Consider the following 24,541-nt stretch of genomic DNA (forward strand, 5'->3'; position numbering starts at 1 on the left):
ATTAATCATCCCTTCTTTATCCCTCCCTCCCCACTACCCTTCCCAGCCTTTGGTAGCCATCACTTTATTCTCTATCTCCATGAGTTCGGTTTTTTGTTTTGTTTTGTTTTTTTTAGCTCCCACATATTGATGATAACCATCATTTCTCATATTAGCCACATTATAGTATTCCAGAGTCATCTTAAACATGCACAAATGTTAGCATTCATAGAAATCCTAAAGGTTTGTATTTTAGATAAGTAAAACAATGTATGTAATAAAGTAAGTGTAACAACAGCTAAGTGCTACATTGACTGGCAAGAAACCAACCGTAGATAAATCTGTTATTTTTGATAGAAGAACAGGGCATGGTCAAATTTAGTCTACTTGATACTTTGTTTCAACCTATTTCATCACGTAAATCCTTCTCTTGATGGTAAATAATTTAGTTATCTTCTGACTTCTTTTATGGTAGATTTTATAGTAATAATAAAGTACTAAGCTGATTCCTTATAAGTAAACTCGTTTCCGATTACTTTCTGTAAAAAGATTATATTATTTTGTTTCCATATATGGTATAGTAAATGTGTCAAAGATAGAAGCAAAGTGTTAGAAATCCAGAAGAAGAACTAACAAATTTTAATAGTTTTCTATTTTTGTGTATATTAAGCAAGATAAAACAGACTTTTTACTGCGAACTGCGATACATGTAAGGCTAACGGGTGATTCCGAATGGCATAGGGAAGCATCTGTACCTGGTCTTGGCTTTCTTGTGACTTCATCTTCCTTAGGTCTGTCCTTCATATCTAGGATGCCTGGACATTAGCAGCAGTTAAGTCTTAGGAGCTAAAATCAAGTAGAAGTACTCTAAGGAGAATCCTGTAAGCGAAGCTAAGAAACCTGCTCTTACTTCCTTAGGTGGACTGGTTGTAGCTTTCTAATAATCCTTGTACCTAGGATGCTGTTGATCATCTCTTCAGCCATTTAAAGTCCTTTTTGCTTCTCTCTCAGTATTCTGAGTCTTCCCCTGAGTACCAACCAGAACCTAGCCATAGATGGGGAAGGCAAAAGAAGACTAGAAGGGAGAATTAAGCTGCAGTAGAAAGATCATAGGGTTCTGGAGTCAGACCTCAGTCCAAATCCTACTTCCACCACTTCAGACAAGTGACTTAATCAGTCTTCAGAGTGAACATGAAGTATCTAATAAAGGGTCTGAACATAGTGATACGGTTTTTTGTTTTTTGTTTTTTTTTACTTAATATTACTTCCCTTTTCTCTCAGTCATTTTCACTATGTAAATAGTAGAGCATTCTTTAGCCACTGCCACTGGTCTACCTTACCACAACTAGTCTGCTGAACCTCAAAAATTAAATGGATCTAAGCTGGGTGTGGTGGTTGCACCTGTAGCACCAGCTACTTAGGAGGCAGAGGCAGGAGGATCACTTCTCCAGGATTTTGGGGCTGTAAAGTGCCGTTTGTGCTTGTAATAGCCACTGCACTCCAGCCTGGGCAATATAGCAAGACCCCATCTCTGGAAAAAAAAAACAGTTCTATATTAAAGATCTGCAAACTCTTCCTGTAAAGAATCAGATAGTAAATATTTTAAGATTTGCTGGCCCTACAGTCTGTGTCATCACTACTCAACTCTCTTGGTGAAGGGTGAAAGCAGCTGTGGAATGATATGCAGACCAATGAGTGTGACTGTTTTCCAATATAATTATTTAGAAAAACGTAGTGGGCCAGATTTGGCCCCAAGCTGTATAGTTTAACCTCTAATCTTTGTCTTTAACCATTAAAGGTAGTTCCATTTTGAGATTTCATAGTCAAAATACAGCTCCCTTAAAAAAAAAATAAACTAACTGAAAAAGACCTCATTATGAGTTGGACAGTGAATGGAGTTACAAGATGATGTTTCCCAAAATTGATGACATATATTGTGGAGGAGAATGGTACTATAAATTAAAGATGAGGTCTCACCAAACATTTAAAGGAATCACATGAACAGTGGTCAAAAGCCGGGTGTGGTGGCTCATGCCTGTAATCCCAGTACTTTGGGAAGCTGAGGCAGGTGGTTCACTTGAGTCCAGGAGTTCGAGACCCGCCTGGCCAACATAGTGAAATTCTGTCTCTACTAAAAATTAGCTGGGCGTGGTGGTGCATGCCTGTAGTCCAAGCTACTTGGGAGGCTGAGGCAAGTGAATCACTTGAGCCCAGGAAGCAGAGGTTGCAGTGAGCTGAGATCACACTACTGCACTCCAGCAGGGGCAACAGAGCAAGACTCTGTCTCAAAAAAAAGAAAAAGGTCAAATGACTAAGAAATGTTGAATTCTGTATTATTTATTTGGAAGATCATAATGCATTTTGGCATACATAAAATCTGTGAGGATTCTTCTGTAAAGATGTTGTTCAGCATAGCTTATCCCTGCCTCTATGCATATCCCAAAATTATTTAATCACAGAACTCCTCATGTAACACTTAATGATATTGCTGGAACTGCTTTTCAGAAGACAGTATTCTGAAACTGTCTAGTTTAAATAGAGAAATTAAGAAATGAAGAAAGGGAATTTAAGAAAGAGACTTTCACTGACTTGTAAAGATTATGCAGTTACTTGGTAACAGTTCTGGAAGCAGTACTTGAATCTCTTGTACAGATTGTACTTTTTAAAAAAAAAAGTCCTTTTGCTCTTAGCTTTATTAAAAAACTATTATTTGGAAGTAATTTTACTTACAGAAAAGTTACAAGAAAAGGAGTAGTAAGTACATAGAGCATTCTCTACCCTTTTACCCAGACGTGTTAACACTTTGCCCTATTTGCTTTATTGTTCTCTTTCTCATATGTACACACATATTTTTTTCCCAAACCATTTAAGTTGCCTACATCGTGGCCCTTTACCCCTAAATAGTTTCATGGATGTTGGCTGGGCACAGTGGCTCACGCCTGTTATCCCAGCACTTTGGGAGGCCAAGGTGGGCAGATAACCTGAGGTCAGGAGTTCGAGACCAGCCTGGCCAAAATGGTGAAACTCTGTCTCTACTAAAAATACAAAAAAATTAGCCTGGTGTGGTGTTACGCGCCTGTAAACCCCAGCTACTCGGGAGGCTGAGGCAGGAGAGTCGCTTGAATCCAGGGGGTGGAGGTTGCAGTGAGCCGAGATTGCGCCACTGCACTTCCAGCCCAGGTGACAGAGCAAGACTCTGTCTCAAAGAAAAAAATATACATCTTTTCATAGATGTTTTCATCTTTTACGATGTAGACATTTTTGAAGAATACAGTTTTGACTTTTTTAATAGAGTGACCCCATTTTAGGTTTGTCTGATGTTTTCTCATGTTGAAGTTTGCATTTCCAGCTGAAATGTCACATAAGGGATATTGTGTCCCCATGACATCACATCTGGAGGCGCACAGATGCATCTGCACCTCACTGGTAATGGTAATTTTCACCATCTGGTAAAAGTATGGTCCAGTTTCTCCACAATATAGTTACTATATTTCCCTTACAACAAATAAGCAATCTGTGGGGAATCTACATCCTTCTTGTTACTTTGTTATCTTCTGCCACTTCCAGTATGTGTGAGGCAGGTTGTTCAGGGATCATGGAATCTCTATCAGGAATTTTTTTCCATATTCTGACTTGCTCAGTTTTCAACTTTATAAAGATTTCAGTTGAATCTTTATGAAGATAGGCATTTTTAAGTAACTTCTGCCTGTTTTTTATGTTACCGTAGTATTACATAATCATTGTGGAAGACTTTCCAAAAGCGGGGTAGACATCCTAGTAGAATTATAAAGAAGGGAGAAGGGTTATAGATGGAGTTAGAGGCAGGGAACAGTACATATAGGTGTTACTAGAAAGTTCTATTAGATGCTTATTCTAGATGAAGTAGGAAATTCAGGGGAGAAAGTGGTCAGGTGTTGAACTGGAGGAATTAGCTAGAGCTAGGTCATGAGGGCCTGTTTCCCAAGGCAAGTTTGAATTTCACCAGGGAGGCAATAAAGAACCAAAGATGAAGTGTGAGAGTTGACTTGGTCAAACTCTTAGAAAGACCAGTGGAGAGTAATGTGATACTAGAGGTTAGAAGGCCACTTGCTGCATGAACTGTGGCTGTGGGATGGAGAAGTATTGAGTAATTTCTAGTCATAAAACCAATGAGAAATCTGTGCCTGATTTGGAAATGGAGAAATAAGCAAAAGGGAGCTAGAAACATTGAGGCTTCTGACTTGGGTGACTGGATAGATGACAGTGCAACTTACTGACATAGGTCAGGAGGAGGAACAGATTTGGAGAGTCATGGAGCGAGGGTGTCGATGTTATGTGAGAGATGTCTGTGGAACATATAGTAAGGTCTTTATATACATGTCTTGAGTTCAGAATTCTGAGCTAGAAATTAAGATTTAGAATAATCACCAGCATTCAAATGGTAGTTGAAGCCATGATACTGGATGAAATTGCAAGAGTGCGTATATACAAGGGCTAAGGACTAAGCAGTGGGACAGATTTAGTTTGTGTTATTGATTATATAAGCACTTTTAGACAGATTTAAATTAGTTTATTGCTGCTGCTGTAGGGCATTTTAGAAAAAAACAAACACATTTGTATCTGTATTTTATTTTACTGCTCTCAGGGCTGTTTTGGAGGCATAGAAATCATAAAGATTACAACAAAAAAAAAGTTTGGGGGAGCCTTTTAAAATTTAATTTCGGGGAAATGATTCGATTAGATTATGGCTTTTCTAAGCATAGAAAGAGACTCTAATTTTATTCCCTTCCCGCTTACATTGTCACACATCACACTGGGCATGTAGGCTCTTAATATGTACAGCACAAAGGACCTAAGCCTAAAGGGATGCTAGGGGTACAAATAAGGACATGAGAGGACAGAATCAGAATGAAACTTCATGTCTGGGCCACCTGTGATCGTGCTACTTAGTCGCTTGACTTTACATCCTGTTGATTTTATAAGGAAAGTAGTAAATTGGCAAATGTTTCACACTGAAGAGAAATAACAGAACCGGACTATTTTATCTGTAAAGGTCTTCCTTTTTGTATTCTAGAAATTAATTTGAGTACTGAGCTTTAAGCAAGAAGATAGGTAGAGAGTAATAACCTTGTATCATTTATTTCTTGTGAAAAATAATAGATATTAAATTGCTCTTTTCCTCGCCAGATACTATCTGTCCTTAAACTATTACCGTAAGTATTTCAGATACAAAAGTAAAATGTGTTCATTTTAATTTTTTCTTTTTTTCTTTTTTCTTTTCTTTTTTTGAGATGGAGTCTCGCTCTGTCGCCCAGGCTGGAGTGCAGTGGCACGATCTTGGCTCACTACAACCTTTGCCTCCCAGGCTCAAGCAATTCTCCTTCCTCAGCCTCCCGAGTAGTTGGGATTACAGCCATGTGCCACCACACCCGGCTAATTTTTTATATTTTTAGTAGAGACAGGGTTTCCCTATGTTTGTCAAGCTGATCTTGAACTCCTGACCTCAAGTGATCCACCCGCCTCAGCCTCCCAAAGTGCTGGGATTACAGGTGTAATTTTTTCTTTGCTTTTATGAAATGTTATCTTTGCTTCTTTATGAAATCTATTCCAAATGGTAATAGTTTGTGGACCTTGAATAACTGGTATAATTCATTGGCTCATTTATTTATTAAATAAGTATTTATTGGATACTTACATGCTTTAGGCATGATTCTAGACCTGGGATAAAGCAAAGCAAAAAATTTCACTCCTACCTTCAAGGATCTTATGTTCTGGTGAGAAGAAACTATTAAGTAGTCTATAAGGAAGTGACAAGTGCTAGGGAAAAATAAAACAGAGTTGGGGAACACAGTGTTGTGGGGTTGAGCAAGATTTTACAATGAACATTTTCAAACATTCAGTAAGAGTTTTAACAATTTACAATGAGAATTTACCCATAATACACTACTAGCTAGATTCTTCCATTTTATTAATTATTTTATCACCCATGTATCCATCTCTCCATTCATCTTATTTTTTAAAGGCATTTAAAGTAAATTACACATGAGTGCATGTTTTCCTAAATACTTCAGCGTGCATATCATTCATTAGAGTTCACTATTTGTTTACTGTTTCTTTCATTTGAGGTAAAATTGACATGCAGTGAGATTCACAAATAGTGGATATTGGCTAAATTTTGTCAAATTCATATATTTACATAACCCAGCCCCCCATCAAGATAGAGAACATTACCATCATCCCAGAAAACTCTTTCATTCCTCTTCTCGGTCCCTGCCTCCACTTCCCAGAGGGAACTACTGTTAGGATATTTTTTTCTGTCATAGATTATTTTTGCCAGTTGAGAACTTCATTGATGTACTTTGTGCGAAGCTATTTTTACTCCCTATAGTGTTTTTGAGATTTACCCATGTTGTTGCATGTATAAATAGTTGATTCCTTTTTATTGCTGAGGAGTAGTCTGCTGTATGGCTTTACCACAGTTTGTTCATCTGTCCTATTTTGGTGGACATTTGGGTGGCTTCCAGTTTGGGCCCATTATGAATAAAGCTCTTTGAACATTCTTATTTGCGTCTTTCTGTGGACTTGTGTTTTCCTTTCTCTTGAGTAAATTCTTAGGAGTGGACTTGCCGGGCTATGGATTGTGTGTGTTTGGTCTTACATTATCTATCAGCCTTCCCTCACTAACCGTGTATGAGAGTTCTAGTTATTCCATATCCTCACCATCATGTGATGTTGTTAGCCTTTTCCATTTTAGCCATTCTGCTGGGCATATAGTGGGATAACTGGTAAGGAATGATCTGATCAATCTGGGAAGATGACCTTTAAACAAAACCTTGAGGTGAGGGAGCAAGCTGATTCTTACAAGATTGACAAACAGCAAGGAATCCAGTATGACTAGAGCAGAGTGAGTGAAAAGGGGAATAGTTAACAGTACCAGAGAGGTAACAAGGAAAGGGGAGTGCAGATCATGTTGGACCTTGGAAGCAATTTTAAGGACTTTGGGATTTATTCTGAGTGAGATGGGAAATAAGTGTAAGATTCTGAATGGAAGAATGACATGACCTGATTAACAGGATTGCTGTCACTATTCCGTGAAGAATAGATGAAGGTGCAGGCAGGGAACCAGTTAGAGGCGATTATAACGAGTCAGGGAAGAGTCGGGTGTTTGGATGTAGAAAAACTAGGTGGTATTTGCTGGAGCAGTGTTCCTCCATAGAGTTACTTGTTTGGGTTCTTAGAAATGTCATTTGAAAGTAGGAGAGAAAATAATTCAGCTCAGGCCTTTTTAACTAGCAATGGAGTCTCCCTCTACATTCATAAATATTCAGGGATTTAAACTTCTTAAGTAGCTTCTTATATAATTAATCATCACTTATTTACACATATGGAATTTTGTATGATATTGTTGCTTTTAATAAGCTGTTTTTAATTGTAACCAAAAAGGTCTAAATGTGGCCTTAATTGTTATGTCTAAGTGGTATGATCATTATTTGCTTAAATAAAAATTTAATGAATAAATGAATATAATTTAATCTTTGTTTAGGAATCTGCATAATATAACCTTGAATAGCTCTTTTTAGATTGGTAATGTTTATTATAATTTATTATAGAGCAGGTAGAAATGTCTTTTTTCATGTGTTTTATTTAGGTTGATCCTTTTCATCTTTCGACAATGGTATTTTATAAAATACTGAGTGCCTACAGTAAGCCAAAATATTATACCAGGCAATGAGTACATTACAAAGACAATATTATTTAGTCCTCAACCTTAAAAGATTTACAGTCCCCAAATAGTACATGAGAATACATCTTTTGAAGGAAAAGATGCAAAGGCAAATTAGACATGGTCTGTACTCTTAAAGATCTCACATTTTGGAGATCAGTATGTAAACATAAATAGTGATAGCACAATGCCCTAAGTATAAAATATAGTATTGCAGAATCACAGATGAGAGAGAAATTCTTCCTAGGAGAAGTAGAGAAAAGATCGTTTTGAAACCGACTCTGAAGATCAAGTGGGAATTTCCCATGGTGGGGTGAGCATGAGGAATGGCGATAGCAGCAAAGATACCCACCCATGTGAACAAAGGATCAGAGCAGATGTTTATGACACATCAGCAAAACCTACACCTCCAGATAGGCTTTATCTACAGATAGCTAATGTCACTCTTATTTAATAAAAAATATTTCTGGCTTCTTAACATTAGTGATATGCCCTGTTTAGAGCAGGCTTACCCTTTTGTGTTAGCTAACCATGCATTTAACAGAGACCATAGAAAGCCACCTGAAAAGGCAATGTTTTTCATGGTGCAAGCAAAAGTAATAAAGAAAAAAGGGAGCATTTCCTGCTGGAGAGAAGAGAGGGAAATGGGTAAGGAAAATATATTTTGCAAATAATAAAAATACATACCAGGGTGACTTGCTAAAAGCTAAAATTCACACTTGGGTCTCTAAAACCTGCACTCTTCTATTGCACTAGGCAGGCTGAAGTAACAAAAGGTGAATACTTTCGGAGCTGGGTGCCATGATAGCAAAGCTCATGACATGAAAGTGTGCCTCTGAACTTTCTAAAGATTGTTGTTCAGTGTTTTCTCATCCTCTTTTTATTGTTCATATTGCTATGTATAGAAAACTTATCTATAATTACTTTCAGCCCAAGAGGCTTTTAAGCTATTTGCTTATTTATAAGCTATGGTTCATCTGATTCCAATTCCATTTTTGTAAGATTGCATATTAAATATTTCTTTAAATTATTTAACTTTATTTGTTCACTTTAAAATCAGGCTGATTTGAGAGTTTATGCCTCTGTACAATGAAAAATTGGAATTGATCTTGGTGTTACAGCAATTAACTGTGAAATCACAGCTGAACCGAATTATCATAAACATTTTATAATTAAAGAAATTTTACCCATCCAACATGTTATAAATAGTAAGTGGTCTTCAAACATAGCTATTCCCTCTTCTTTTTTTTTTTTTGGAGACAGTCTTGCTGTGTCACCCAGGCTGGAGTGCAGTGGCGCGATCTCAGCTCACTGCAGCCTCCACCTCCCGGGTTCGAGCGATTCTCCTGCCTTAGCCTTTAGAGTAGCTGAGATTACAGGCACCCGCCACCACGCCTGGCTAATTTTTGTATTTTTAGTAGAGGTGGGGTTTCACCATACTGGCCAGGCTGGTCTCGAACTCCTCAGGTGACTCTCCTGCCTCGGCCTCCCAAAATGCTGGGATTACAGGCGTGAGCCACCACACCCAGCCTATTCCTTTTTCTTAAAACAATCTTTCACTTAACTCCAATTCCTGCAGGTATTAGCTTAAATGTCACTTTCTCCACTGATAAAGCGATAGTCTCAGAAATGTTTCCTGTTTATATTTCTCTAAACATTGTACTTTTCCTTCATAGTACTTTATTACACTGTACAATTTATTTTTAGATTTCATTAGTATCTCTCCTTCCTGTTAGAGTGTAACCTCTGCAGTGTCATGTAGAGCATGTCTCTCTTATTTGCCATTGTGTCCCAGTGCCAGGCACATAATGGTTAGCACTCAGTAAATTTAGACTAAGTTAATTAATGAACACAATTAAGTCTGGATGTTCTGCCCTGTATCTCTGGTTTTTGTTTTATACCAGCATTTCCCAAACTGTATTTCAAAAGTTTTCTATCAATTATTAGTGGATAATTTCTGAAAAAAATGATTCCGTTGTCATTGGCTTGGAATGGCTGTATCCTCCTTTGAGAACTACAGTTTACATTACATGCTCTCAGAAGTCCTTAAAAATAAAAAATCTAAGTTTCAAACCCAGCCTTCTGTACACTTAAATTATGAAACTTCTCATTAGATTACCTATTAATAATTTGAAATTAGGACTTCAGTGAAACAGCTTGGAATATCATTGTAATTTACACTTGTATAATCTCAGATATTTAGTCAAGACATTAAATAAATATCTATTGAATGAAATACAGAACTCATTTCCTAATTTATTTTGTTTCTTGTCTTTACCATTTTGCATCTTCTTCCTACTGAAAGCAAAAAAAAAAAATCCCGTTTTCACTTATTTAATATTATTTTATGGATATAGGTGTATATAGCTTTGGGTTTTAAAAATGTTTTCTAAAACTATGTGTGTGCATGCACATGTATGTGTACATGCACATATACATACACACATATCATTTAAGCACTCCGCTTTGTTCTAAACACTATTTTAGGGTGGTGATAACAGCAGTGGACAAAATAGACAAATCCCTTCTCTTATGTTGCTTAGATTGGGGGTGGAGGTGGAGGGAGAGATGGTTAATGGTAGTAAACAAACCAACTATATGGCCTTTCAGAGGATGGTACATGCTATGAAAAAATAAAGGTAGGGGATAAAGGAATATAGGGATGACTGAGATATATATTTATACTTTAGATTGTTTTCTATATAGATAGGCTCAATTGTGTCTTTTTCTTTAAAAGTATTTAAATATCTTGAACATACAATTTTCAGATATCTCTCTAATTGATGGTTTGTGCATGTCATTAAATGTCATTCAGAACTATTTAAGGGTTACGTATATTCTGTTTTATAAAGTGTGGTCCATTTACTACATAGCAGCCAAGGTGCTCTTGTAAAACCCTGCAGCCACTATTGCTCTTAGAAAAAGGACAAATCCTTGACATGACCCCTAAGACTCTGCATGATCTGGCACTTGACTCCTTCTACATAAGAATTTGTCACTCACCACCTCACTCACTGTGCTTCAGCCTCACTGGCCTTCTCTGTTTGGTCTCCTCGTCTCAGGCTCCTGGTGTACACAGCAATCCCCCATCATCCATGGTTTTGCTTTCTGCAGGTTCAGTCACCTATAATCAGCTGCAGTCTGAAAATATTAAGTGGAAAATTCTAGAAATGATTTTTAAGTTAAAATGAGTTTTTAAAAACGTTTTAAATTAGTTTTCAGGGGTAGTCTAACACTACATCACAGTGCCTACCTTATTCACCTCACTTCATCGCATCATGGAGGCATGTTCTCACATCACAATAAGAAGGGTGAATGCAGTATATTTTGAGAAAGAGACTACATTCACATAACCTATCACAGTATATTGTTATATTTGTTCTATTATTGTTGCTTATTGTGCCTAATTCATGAATTAAGCTTTATCATAGGTGTGTACGTATAGGAAAAACATAGCATACATAGGGTTCAATAGTGGTTTCAGCCATCCGCTGAGATTGTCTTGAAATGTATCCCCTGTGGATACGGGAGAACTGCCATACTTGGGGAGGAAGTAAATATGAATAGTAGAAGGTAATGATTATTTCAGCTGTTGAGGAAGGAAGGTTTTTGTTGTTGTTTTTATAAGTCTTAGAAGAACCTAACCATATTTGTTTTACATTATATACATCCCTGACCCGTAGTGCCCTCTTCTTCATCCAACTTTTTATTATAAAAATTTTCAAATTTATAGAAAAGTTGAAAGAGTAGTACAGAGTGCAGCAGCACAATCTCGGCTCAATGCAAGCTCCACCTCCTGGGTTCATGCCATTCTTCTGCCTCAGCCTCTCTAGTAGCTGGGACTACAGGCGCCCACCACCACACCTGGCTAATTTTTTTTTGTATTTTTAGTAGAGACGGGGTTTCACCGTGTTAGCCAGGATGGTCTCCATCTCCTGACCTTGTGATCCGCCCACCTTGGCCTCCCAAAGTGCTGGGATTACAGGCGTGAGCCACCGCGCCCGGCTGGTTTTTTTCCTGTTCTTTAAATCCTGTTTTCTGAACCATTTGAAAGCATGTTGCATACATCATGACACTTCACCCCTAAATGCCATTTATAAAATGGAGATTGTTTTCTTGACTGTTAAAGATAGGAGGTAATTATGTGAATTTTTTTTTCTTTTGAGACAGAGTCTTGCTCTGTTGCCCAGGTTGGAGTGCAGTGGCGTGATCTCCGCTTACTGCAGCCTCTGTCTCCCGGGTTCAAACGATTCTTCTGCTTCAGCCTCCCGAGTAGCTGGGATTAAAAGGCGCCTGCCACCACGCCTGGCTAATTTTTGCATTTTTAATAGAGACAGGGTTTTACCATGTTAGCCAGGCTGGTTTTGAACTCCTGACCTCAGGTGAGCCACCACGCCTGGCCTATGTGAAATATTTTGTGCAAGAAAACTACAAATAAAATTTTTTTTAAGCAGTGAGTGTTCACTGTAATATTGATACACAAAATTTTGGTTTCACAGTTATGAAAAGTGGATATAACATAAGGGAAGGTTTTTTCTACAGAACTTTTCATACAAGGGGATATAAATGGTAACTAAGGGTATGAAAAACTTCAGCTTCTCTAATAATGAAAGGTATAGACTAGCTGCCATGCATTGGGTACTAGTACGTCTTGGGCATGTTAACCACAATCCCACATGGTAGGTATGTAATACACATTCACAAATAATAAAACTCTTGCTAGAAAAGAGTAAATAATTTATCCCAAGTCCCAAAGTCATAGAGTTAGTAAACTGTGGAGCCAACATTCAAATACCAGGGAACTCTTGGTTACAAAATCCATGTTCTTTATTTTTTTCTTTTTTTGAGACAATGTCTCGCCCTGTCACCCAGGCTAGAGTGCAGTGGCCTGATCTCAGCTCACTGCAACCTCTGCCTCCTGGGTTCAAGCGATTCTCTTGCCTCAGCCTCCTGAGTAGCTGAAACTACAGGTGTGCACCAGAACACCTGGCTAATTTTTGTATTTTTAGTAGAGACGGAGTTTCACTGTGTTGGCCTGGTTGGTCTTGAACTCCTGACCTCAAACAATATACGCTCCTTGGCCTCCCAAAGTGCTGGGATTACAGGCATCAGCCACCACACCCGGCCAAAGCCCATGTTCTTAACCACTATACTATATTGCTTGTAAAAATCAGAGCTCCTTAGTGGTCACGTTTTATACCTAAAGAATTAATTTTATTATGGTTTATTTGAAAAAAAATGAGAAACCTGGTAAGGAAAAAGTATGAGTGGGAAATTACCATACTAGATAATAAAATGCAGTATGAGGGTACATTGTTCTTCTTATTTACTTTTATTTTCATTTTTTTTGAGACAGGGTGTGGCTGTGTTGCCCAGGCTGGTCTTGAACTCCTGGGCTCAAGTGATCCATCTGCCTTGGCCTAGCAAAGTGCTGGGATTACAGGCCTGAGCTGTGCCCAGCCCAAGGCTACGTTGTTTAAAACACATTAAATACTGGCATAGGAGAGAGTTGAGTGGAGTGGGAAAAGAAAAAAAAAAAAAAAAGCCTGAAAATACTCCCAGTTGCAAGTGAAATGTATTTTAAAATATGGATAATTTTTTATATTTTTTATTATGGGTACATAGTAGATATAGATATTTAGGGAGTACATGTGATGTTTTGATGGGGCATACAATGTGTAATAATCACATCAGGGTGATTGGGACATACATCACTTCAGCATTTATCACTTCTTTGTCTTAGGAACTTTCCAATTCTACTCTTTTAGTTATTTTAAATTACGTAATAAATTATTGTCGGTTGTCATCATCCTGCTGTGCTATCAAATACTATTCAAATCTTACTCTATCTCACTATATTTTTCTGCCCATTAACCATCCCCACTTTTTCTACCCCTCCCCAGTACCCTTCTATTGTTTTAATGAACAATTTAGTTCAATTGTTTTAATGTTTAGCTCCCACATAATGAGCGAGAATGTGCAAAATTTTTCTTTCTGTGCCTGGCTTATTTCACTTAACATAATGTCCTCCAGTTCCATCCATGTTGTTGCAAATGATAGACGTTTCCATTCTCTTTTATGGCTGAATAATATTCCATTGTGTGTAGTTCCACATTTCCTTTATCCATTTATCTGTTGATAGACATTTAGGTTGATTCCAAATCTTGGCTGTTGTGAAAAGTACTGCAGTAAACATGAGAGTGCATATACCTCTTTGATATACTGATTTTCATTCTTTTGGGTATATACCTAGCAGTGAGATTGCTGAATCGTATGGTAGTTCTATTTGTTTAGATTTTTGAGGGACTTCCATGCTGTTTTCCATAGCGGCTGTACTGATTTACATTCTCACCAACGGTGTGTGAGGATTCCTATGGGAACATTTTTAATGATTAAGGAGAATAGATTATTTCATTCATGACATTAGGACAGATGGCTCACTATTTGGGGAAAAAAGGTAGATCTTTGTCTCTTCTTATAGAAAAAATAAATTACAGATGTACAATAAACTATTAAAAGGGGTAAAAACTTGACAAGGGTGAATTTGTTTCATAATCTTGAGGCGGGAGGATGTGGTAATATGTGAAGTATTCGTTTTCTGACCAACTAATAGTCTCAGACATTGGCGTATTCTTTTTTTTTTTTTTTTGAGACAAGAGTGTTGCTCAGTTACCCAGGCTCTGGAGTGCAGCAGTGCAGTCTCAGCTCACTGAAACCCACCTCTGCCTCCCAGATTCAAGCGATTCTCCTGCCTCAGCCTCTCAAGTAGCTGAGATTACAGACACATGCCATCACACCCGGCTAATTTTTGTATTTTTGTATTTTTAGTAGAGATGGGGTTTCATCATGTTGGCCAGGCTGGTCTCAAACTCCTGGGCTCAAGTGAGTTTAAGCCTCCCAAAAGTGCTGGGATTACAGGTGTGAGCCACCACGTTTGGCCGACGTTGGCATATTCTGTTCTCAACTACAACTACCTCTCATTTGGACCAGGTGCCAGATATCAGAACTAGTTAAACAAACAATGCTTGAATGCTGTGTTCTAAAGGCATCACCAGGAGTAAGACAGATTTGCAAAAGTCCAAAAGGTAAAACATCTAACTTATATGTTCACCTACACATAGAAATTATGGGTTAGGAGATTAAGGGTAGTGAGCTGGGAACAAAAAGCAAACTATGAATCACATGTCTTCCTTCCGTACTCCTTGAGTTTGGTGTGTGTGCTAAGAAGAATATTTCTCTTGACATTTGAGGATATCTGACAGTTCAAGAGTATGCGTGTAACTGACATACACTGGGTTTGGCAAAAATGCCCTGTATCAGTGAGCGTTCAGGGCCAGTAAATATGGCAATAGACTACCAAAGTAGAAGATAGAATTTGCTGTTTAGTGACACTGTTCTCCCCACCCCACATACACACATACAGACTTAGTTTCTACCAGCTCCCAGGAGTCATTAGGCATTCCGAGGGTTTAGAATCAAAAATCAAATTGAGAATGAATAAGAAAAATGCAACACTTTGAAAATGAGCAAAGAAGAGCAACATTTGAAAGAAAAGAAACTTTATCATTTGTAAAGAAATTAACCTAAAGTAACAGGAAGGGCAAAGAGTTTTAAACTCAAAAGGAATATTGAGAAATAGTTACTTAAGGAATGAGGAATATGTGTTGTTACAACCTCAGATACACCCTTTGAGCACTTCCATTTGCAGTTGTCCTACAGATGCCTTCACAAGTCCACAAAGATATCTTGTACATAATAATACATGAGTGGTTCTTTGTAGCACTTAGGAGATGGTAGGCATTTAGGTTTTTTCCAGAGTTTTTTTCCTATCAATTTGTATCTGGTTAAATAAATTTGGGAAGTCCATATAGTGGAATATAATGTAGCTATTGTAAGGAATGTAGTAGAAGTATTGGTATGGAAAGATCTCCAGGTTATATCAAGCAAACCAAAGCTAGGGATAAAGTTCTGTATTGTGTATATCTTATCTCCATTTATATAGGAGTATGTATATTCCTTTACATATTTAAATACGTACACATTTGTATATACATTAAAATATTGAGAAGAAAATACTCATTCTTAATGGACTACCTATGAAGACTGGAACTTTTCATACTATTAGAATGTTTTTTATCCATTAACGTGTGTGTGTGTGTGTGTTTGAATTTAATAAGGCATATACCAAAATTCAATGTTGATAGGCCTGGATGAGACCAATACCTTTATATGGCAGTTGGTAGTATCACAAACTAGGAAAAGCTTTCTGTGTGCTGGCTAAACCAAAACTTATTTTGAGCACCTGTTATATGTCAGGCATTATACTAAACATTTTATTCACATTTATCTTACTTAAATCTCCAACTTTGTACACTAGATTCTTTTTTTCTCTTACTGTAGGAAATAGATTTAGAAGACTGGTTTGTTGCCGGGAGTCACAAACTGTTTCAGTATCAGAGTTGGGTTCTAACCCAGACAGCCTGAGTCCATGTGCTTTCTGCCCCTACACATACTCTGCAGCTGCTCAGAAAGGGCTCTGGAAATGTGTATGAAAGGTTATCATTTCAGACAAAAGACCAGGATTTGAGTCTGTCAGTTTCAACTCAAAATGGAGATAACCTCTGCCCTTCTTTGAAGAAATCATATTTAGTTGATTTGTATTCAAATACCTTCTAAATTTATGAAGTATTACATGAATAAAAGATTTGAATCAATAAAATATTTTTAACCATAGCCCACTTTCTTTATATAACAAGTTCAAATGTTTTAATTCCTTCTCCACATCTCATCTGTAAAATGCAAGCTTTGTTTTTGTCAACTATTTTGAATCTCTTTCTATAATTCTCAGTTTTGGCAATTCCTTTTGCTATATTGAGGAAATATTCAGCGTTTCTGATAATTTTTTTTGTTTGTTTCTACCTAAACTGATTTCATCACTAGTTGTATCTTGTTAACAACATGCTTTTAAGACCTACTACTAGAATCTCTCTATTTTAAAAACAAATGAGCCAAAAAAACTTTTTGGCTATATGATCTGTTTACTGCTTTTTAAAAATACATGAACTTACCTGTTTTTTCTTCTTTTTAGGAACATCATCTTCAGCGGGCTATTTCAGCACAGCAGGTGTATGGCGAGAAGAGGGATAATATGGTTATACCGGTCCCAGAGGCAGAAAGTAATATTGCTTACTATGAGTCTATATATCCTGGGGAATTTAAGATGCCAAAGCAGCTCATTCACATACAGCGTAAGTAATGGTTCTCTTAATGATTGTATTTTCTATATTTCTCTTATTATGTAACTTGACAGATTTTTATCTCTTCAGGAGCATTTTTGTTTGTTTCATTGACCAGCATCAGCTTAAGAGGTATTAGAGTCCATTTTCAATTTTTAAAATGATATTTGAGATATCTGACAAGAAAAGATAGCATTTATTATTCTACATTTTTTGTTTCATCCCAGCATACAATCTTATGCTGCTTTAGTCAAGTAGGATAAGAAAAAAAAAAAAAAACAAACTCAGATATAGAAATAGTTTTCTTCCTGTTTAGAATTAATAATATTAATAGTCTTAAAGAACTTGATGTAAGTGAAAGTCAGCAGACTTTTTCTCTACAGGGTCAGATTGTAACTACTGTAGGCTTTGGGGGTCATTCTGTCACAACTATTCAGTTCTGCTGTTGCAGTGCAAAATCAGCTAAAGAGAATACAAAAATGAATGAACGTGGCTGTGTTGCAATAAAACTTTACTGATAAAAACAGATGGCAGGCCAGAATTGGCCCATAGGCCATAGCTTGCCAACCCCAAATCTGTTTTTTCTAGTAGAGTGATGCTAATTTTTAAAATTTAGTGCTCTGATTGGGAACTTATTTCACTTAATAGTGATAGGTTCTTCATAAGAAATGATCGTTTGATAACTGTGTGACATTTGGTGATGAATAGCTGAGAGCTTTTACACAATCTCCAATTAATTAACAACTTAAAAACAAATAATTGAAAGGTTAGTAAGGTAAAATTCCTGCAGCTTTCATTGTCTTGTTAATCTTTATGATCAAGAGGTTTTTCTTTTTTCTTTTTTTTTTTAAGACGAAGTTTCACTCTTGTTGCCCAGGCTAGAGTGCAATGGCGCAATCTTGGCTCACCACAACCTCCACCTCCTGGGTTCAAGGGATTCTCCTGCCTCAGCCTCCTGAGTAGTTGGAATTACAGGCACACGCCACCATGCCCAGCTAATGTTGTATTTTTAGTGGAGACGGGGTTTCTCCGTGTTGGTCAGGCTGGTCTCAAACTCCTGTCCTCAGGTGATCCGCCCACCTCGGCCTCCCAAAGTTTTGGGATTACAGGCATGAGCCACCGTGCCTGGCCTGATCAAGAGGTTTTTCTGGGGGACCATCTAAATTTTTTTTCTTTAGGACAATATAAACCAATTTTGTTTTTATTGTTCCTTGCAAGCACATTGAGAAACCAATTTTAACTAGTTTACTTGTGCAGTCACATGTTTTGTGACATTTAAGAGACAGACACAGACATTATAAACAAATGCGATAGATATTAGAACCTAAAAAGTTGTTTTCCAGAAAATCATGCCAAGGTGGATTTGAAAGTTAAGGATCTGATCTTCCCCATTCTGTTCTGCTGCCACAAGCTATATTATCTTACAAATGCATGCTTTTAGGTTAAAGCAAGGTTGAGTAAAATAAGATAAAATTATACTAATTTACATTATCATGAGAAAAAAATTAATACATGTCTTAAAGATGGCTTACTTATTGATTATCAAAATCTATAAAATACATTTGACTGATAACTAGTGAATTATACGTGGTCAGTAAAGTCAAAAGGTACTACTATATTGAAAAAGGAATTGACTCCTGACATTATAATCAAATATTAATAAAAGACAGCAGAATTGTAGTTTATTTGGGAGGAAATTTTTTATCGTACAAATTTGAGGTAACGTCTTTGGAAAGATGTATACTTTGGAATATTAATAAAGATAATGCTGCTAAATTTGTGTTAGCTGCCCTGTATCTATATGGGAGGTTGCAGAGAAATGTACAGAGAAGTCTCCTGCACAGCTCCTCCAGCCTCATCCAGTATTAACCTCATGTACAACTATTGTACAGTATCAAAACCAAGAAATTGAAATTGGTACAATCTAGAGTTTATGCAGATTTCACCAGTTAGACGTGTACCACATATGTGTGTGTGTGCGTGTTTGTAGTTGTGTATAATTTTATCATGTATAGCCCTGCATAACCACCACCACTATCAAGACACTCACCTGCACCATCACCAGCAGATGCCCTCTTGTTACTTCTTTATAACCATATCCCTGCCTGTCCCCATCCCCTGACCGTCACTCATCTGTTATCCATCTGTATAATTATGTTCACGGATGTTACATAAATGGAATCATGCAGTATGTATCCTTTTGAGGTTGGCTTTTCTTCACTCAATATCACTGAGGTTCATTCAGTTGTTGGATGTATGAATAGTTCATTCCTTCTTATCGCCGAGCAGTATTCCATGATATGTATACATCACAGTCTGTTTAATCATTCACTCATTGAAGAACATTTGGGTAGTTTCCAGTTTTTGATTATTACAAATAGAGCTGCTATGAATATTCATGTACAAGTTTTTTTGAGAACATGAGTTGTTTGTTGTTGTTTGTTTGGTGAGACAGAGTCTCACTCTGTCACCCAGGCGGGAGTGCAGTGGTGCAGTCCCAGCTCACTGCAACCTGCACCTCCTGGTTCAAGCGATTCTCGTGCCTCAGCCTCCCAAGTAGCTGGGATTACAGGTGTGCACCACCACACATGGCTAATTTTGTACTTTTAGTAGAAATAGGGTTTCACCATATTGGCCAAGCTGGTCTCGAATTCCTGACCTCAAGTGATCCACCTGCCTTGGCCTCCCAAAGTGCTAGGATTACAGACATGAGCCACTGCGCCCAGCCAGAACATGAGTTTTTCTTCCCCTGGGGTATATATTAATGAGTGTAGTTGCAGGGTTCATCCATTTTTAGTTTGGAAGGGAACTGCCACACTGTTTCCTGGAGTAGATGTACCATTTTATATTATCACCAGGTATATATTACCCAGTTTCTCCATATCTCTCTAGCACTGGGGGTTGGCACTATTTTTCATCCTAGCCTATTCTAATAGGTGTGTAGTAATATCTCATTATACTTTTCATTTACATTTTCCTAAATGGCTAAAATGAAATATCTTTTCATGTGTTTATTTGCCAGTCTGTACATCCTCTTTGGTGAAATGATCATGCATGTCTTTTGTCTTTTTTTTTTTTTTTTTTTTTTTTTTTTTTTTTTGAGATAAATCTCATCTTTGCCCAGACTGAATCATGGTACAACTTGGCTCACAGAGTAGCTGGGATTACTGGCATGTGCCACCATGCCCAGCTAATTTTTGTTTAGTTTTGTTTTGTTTTAGTAGAGATGGGGTCTCCCCATGTTGGCCAGGCTGGTCTCAAACTCCTGACCTCGGGTGATCCACCCGCCTCGGCCTCCCAAAGTGCTGGGATGATAGGCATGAGCCACCATGCCCGGCCTCTTTTGCTTACTTTCTGTGGGATATGTGTCTTAATGTTGAGTTTGAGGTGTTTTTAAAAAGATAATATTCTAGACACAGTGTCTTTGTCAGATATATGACTTGGAAACAATTTTTTTTTTTTTTTTTTTTTTTTGAGATGGAGTTTTGCTCTGTCGCCCAGGCTGGAGTGCAGTGGCATGATATCAGCTCACTGCAAGCTCAGCCTCCCGAGTAGCTGGGACCACAGGCACGTGCCACCACGCCTGGCTAATTTTTTGTATTTTTAGTAGAGATGGGGTTTCACCATGTTAGCTAAGATGGTCTCAATCTCCTGACCTCGTGATCTGCCCGCCTCGGCCTCCCAAAGTGCTAGGATTACAGGCGTGAGCCACCACGTCCGGTCATGAAAAATTTTCTACCATTTCTTAATGTCTTTTCATCTTTTTTTTTTTTAATAGACTTTTCATGGGACAAAAGTTGTTAATTTGGATGAGATCCAGTTTCTCAATTTTCCTTGTAATGGATCCTGCTTTTGGTGTCAAGTCTAAGGGCTCTTTGCCTTTCCTATGTTCTCTTCTAAAAGTTTTGCCGTTTTACATTTAAGTCTGTGGTCCATTTTGAGTTAATTTTTGAATAAAGCAAGAGGTTTAGATCAAAGCTCATTTTTTTGCCTCTTGATATCCAGTTGTTCCAGCATCATTTATTTAAAAAGCTTTCCCTCCTCTATTGAATTGCTTTTGCTTCCTGGTCAAAAATTAACTGGACATTGTTATGTGGATCTGTTTCTAGATTCTCAATTCTATTCAATTGATTTCTGTGTTTATCCTAAGACTATCACTGTCTTGAGTATTCCAACTCTACAGTAATTTTTAACATCAGGGAGAATGATTCTGCCTGTATTATCTTTCTTTTTCAAGATTGTTTTGATATTTTAAGGTCTTTCCTTTACATATAAACTTTAGAATAAACTTGTCTGTGTCTACAAAGAAACTTGCTGATATTTTTATGGGAATTGCCTTAAATCTATAGGTCAATTTGGAGAGAACTGACATCTTTTCTATGTGAATCTTCCAGGTCATGAACACAATGTTTGACACTCAAAGTATTCAGGTCTTTTTTTATCTCTTTCATTGACACTTTATAATTTTCATTATACAGATCCTGCACATGTTTTATTAGATTTATACCTGGCTCTCCACTTAATACTCAAAGGAAGCCTTTTTTAAAAGGGTAGTCAATATGTATATTTTTATATGCATTTGCGTGTATGAGTGGGTGGTCATGTAGGTATGTAGGTAGGTAGGTAGGCAGGCAGGCAGGCAGGCAGGCAGGCAGATAGATAGATAGATAGATAGATAGATAGATAGATAGATAGATAGATAGATAGATAGATAGATAGATAGATAGATAGATAGATAGATAGATAGATAGATAGATAGATATAAATGTGCTTCTAATTCTTTCCTCTGTAAGGGCCAAGAAACAAAAATAAGCAAACATAGCACCTATTCTCTAATTTATTCCCCACTAAACGGCCCAGGAAGCCTTGGAGAAATGGCTGATTACAGGGCTGAGGCAGGGTAGGTACAAGATGACCCTGTAACATCTTGTTATACTGGATATTAAGCTTTCAAAAAAATGATGGTGGTGTGTCGTGAAGACACGGGTTTCCGCTGGCTAATTCTGGGACAGTTCAAGCAACAATGTAAGTACAATAATTATAAACCATTGAAAAAGTAAAAATTGGCGGGATGTAGTGGCTCACACTTGTAATCCCAGTACTTTGGGAGGCCGAGGCGGGCAGATCACCTGAGGTCAGGAGTTCAAGACCAGCCTGGCCAACACGGTGAAACGCTATCTCTACTAAAAATACAAAAATTAGCCGGGCATGGTGGTGTGCGCCTGTAATCCCAGCTACTCGGGAGGCTGAGGCAGGAGAGTCGCTTGAACATGGGAGGCAGAGATTGCAGTGAGCGGAGATCGCGCCACTGCACGCCAGCCTGGGTGACAGAGCAAGACTCTGTCTCAGGAAAAAAAAAAAAAAGTTGAATTGATCCACTGTAGAAAAAATGCAGGGGGAGGGGAAGGGAAAGCATTAGGAGATATGCCTAATGTAAATGACGAGTTAATGGGCACAGCACACCAACATGGCACATGTATACATATGTAACAAACCTGCACATTGTGCACATGTACCCTAGAACTTAAAGTATAATAAAAAAAAATTTTTAAAGCTAGAGTTAGAAAATCATTTTTGCGGCCGGGCACGGTGGTTCACGCCTGTAATCCCAGCACTTTAGGAGGCCGAAGCAGGCGGATCACGAGGTCAGGAGATCGAGACCATCCTAGCTAACATGGTGAAACACCATCTCTACTAAAAATACAGAAAATTAGCCGGGCGTGGTGGCAGGTGCCTGTAGTCCCAGCTACTCGGGAGGCTGAGGCAAGAGAATGGCGTGAACCTGGGAGGAAGAGCTCGCAGTGAGCTGAGATGACACCACTGCACTCCAGCCTCGGCAACAGAGCGAGACTCCGTATAAAAAAAAAAAAAAAAAAAAATCATTTTTGCAATTATCATAAATCAGGGTTGGATCATACTAGAATCATCAGTGTGTGCTCAATAAGAGACGAAATTTTGATGAGGAGATTTGCATGGCTTTAAGCTCTCTCCACAAACTACTCATTAATTACAAAGAAGAAAAATTTGGGCAACATCTTGACTGGTGATCAAAATTGTCATTACTTACGGGGAATGGATGAATATTGTGTGCCTCTAGATGTGGATATTCTGAGAAGGACTTAAAAAGTTCACTTTGCAATAACCTAGCCAAGAATGTATAATCTAATCACAATGGAGAAAAAAATAAGAAAAACACAGAGTGAGGAATGTGCTAATAATGATGATGATGATGATGATGATAGAGGCTTGGGGAGGGGGACATACCCAAAAAACATCAATGTCTTAAAAGACATTGGTGGCCAGTCACGGGGACTCACGCCTGTAATCCCAGCACTTTGGGAGGCCAAGGTGGGCGGGCCACCTGAAGTCAGGAGTTCAAGACCAGCCCGGCCAACATGGTAAAATTCCATCTCTACTAAAAATACAAAAATTAGCTGGGCATGGTGGCAGGCGCCTGTAATCCCAGCTACTTAGGAGGCTGAGGCAGGAGAACTGCTTGAACTCAGGAGGCAGAGGTTTCAGTGAGCCGAGATCACGCCACTGCATTCCAGTCTGGGCGACAGCGTGAGAGTCCATCTCAAAAAAACAAAACAAAACAAGCCATTATGAATATAATGTACCCTCCTATGGCTTAGAAAATGAAAAAGAGTGAGCTTGTATAATGAAAGTGCACACAAGCACAAGCACATGTGCCCATGATAAAACAAAATAAAAATTTAACAATAGCTGAATGTGGGTAAAGAGTATGCAGGTGTTTCTTGTACTGTTTTTATTTCAACAACTTATATAAGTTTTGACTTCTAAATAAAGTTTGTGTAATGGATACTTTTTTCCTGAAGTAGAACCTACATTTTCGTTACCTCTCAGAACGGATATCCTGTCTTTGTGCTCTGATACTGGAAGATTATTTTCTCCTTCCCTCTGCCTGCCTCAACATCCCCTGCAGCATATTCTTCTGGTACTGCTTTCTGACAGATAAAATCTATAGCAGCAACCAGAGAACTTTATGTATGAAAGATTTATATCTAAGATTTCAAATCTAATATTCCCGATTTCGCTCCCTAAGTACATTCTAGAAGTGACCCCAAGCTCTAGCTTTTAAGCAAAGGAAACTGAAGATTTTCATGATCTAGCTAGTCAGCGATATCTTTGTTTTAGAGCTGAGGCAAGGATGTCAAATACCTATCACCCCATAGTAAATAACACCTTCACAACAGTCTTTTCTGCTGCTCAGAATTGATATCAAGAGCTTTGCAAGTAGATATTATTAATCATGCAGTTAGTGCTCGTGTTAAAACTGGTGTGACAATTTTTCTTCCCTTGGTAGTGTTCCTACCTTCCTTCCTTTCAATCAGGGCGTATATTCTGTTCTTAATCCACATTGTGTGCTGTTTCATGGATCCAGATATCCTTTCACTATTTGCTTCCTGTGTTTTTAAAATGCTGTTTGAAGTTATGAACATACTCACCCAGTGCACACTTAGTTTGAGTCATAAATGGCACTTGTTACGTAGCCACTTACATTCCATCTCTATTACTAAACTTTAATATCTTTGTCTTACATCTAAGGCAAGGATGTCAAATACTTCCCACCCCATGGTAAATATCTATTACTAGACTTTAA

General features: G+C 37.9%; 1 protein-coding gene and 1 long non-coding RNA gene across 5 annotated transcripts in view; one reads left to right on the forward strand and one right to left on the reverse strand.

Annotated features, from left to right (window-relative positions):
• Positions 1–24,541, forward strand: part of EPC1 (enhancer of polycomb homolog 1) — a 110,463-nt gene that overhangs the window by 56,273 nt on the left and 29,649 nt on the right. For all 4 annotated transcript variants that reach the window (XM_032143887.2, XM_032143894.2, XM_032143875.2 and 1 more), the window contains exon 2: positions 16,770–16,929. In XM_032143887.2, the coding sequence (XP_031999778.1) occupies positions 16,770–16,929 (160 nt within the window). The remainder of the gene's footprint in view (positions 1–16,769; positions 16,930–24,541) is intronic.
• On the reverse strand, positions 10,690–24,315 carry LOC131383101 (uncharacterized). Its single transcript, XR_009212862.1, has 3 exons — positions 24,254–24,315; positions 16,750–16,788; positions 10,690–10,822 (listed from the first exon to the last, which is right to left on the reverse strand). It is a non-coding gene; the product is annotated as an uncharacterized LOC131383101 (long non-coding RNA).

The sequence above is a fragment of the Hylobates moloch genome, unplaced genomic scaffold (genome assembly GCF_009828535.3).
Source record: "Hylobates moloch isolate HMO894 unplaced genomic scaffold, HMol_V3 SCAFFOLD_3, whole genome shotgun sequence".
Taxonomy (NCBI): domain Eukaryota; kingdom Metazoa; phylum Chordata; class Mammalia; order Primates; family Hylobatidae; genus Hylobates; species Hylobates moloch.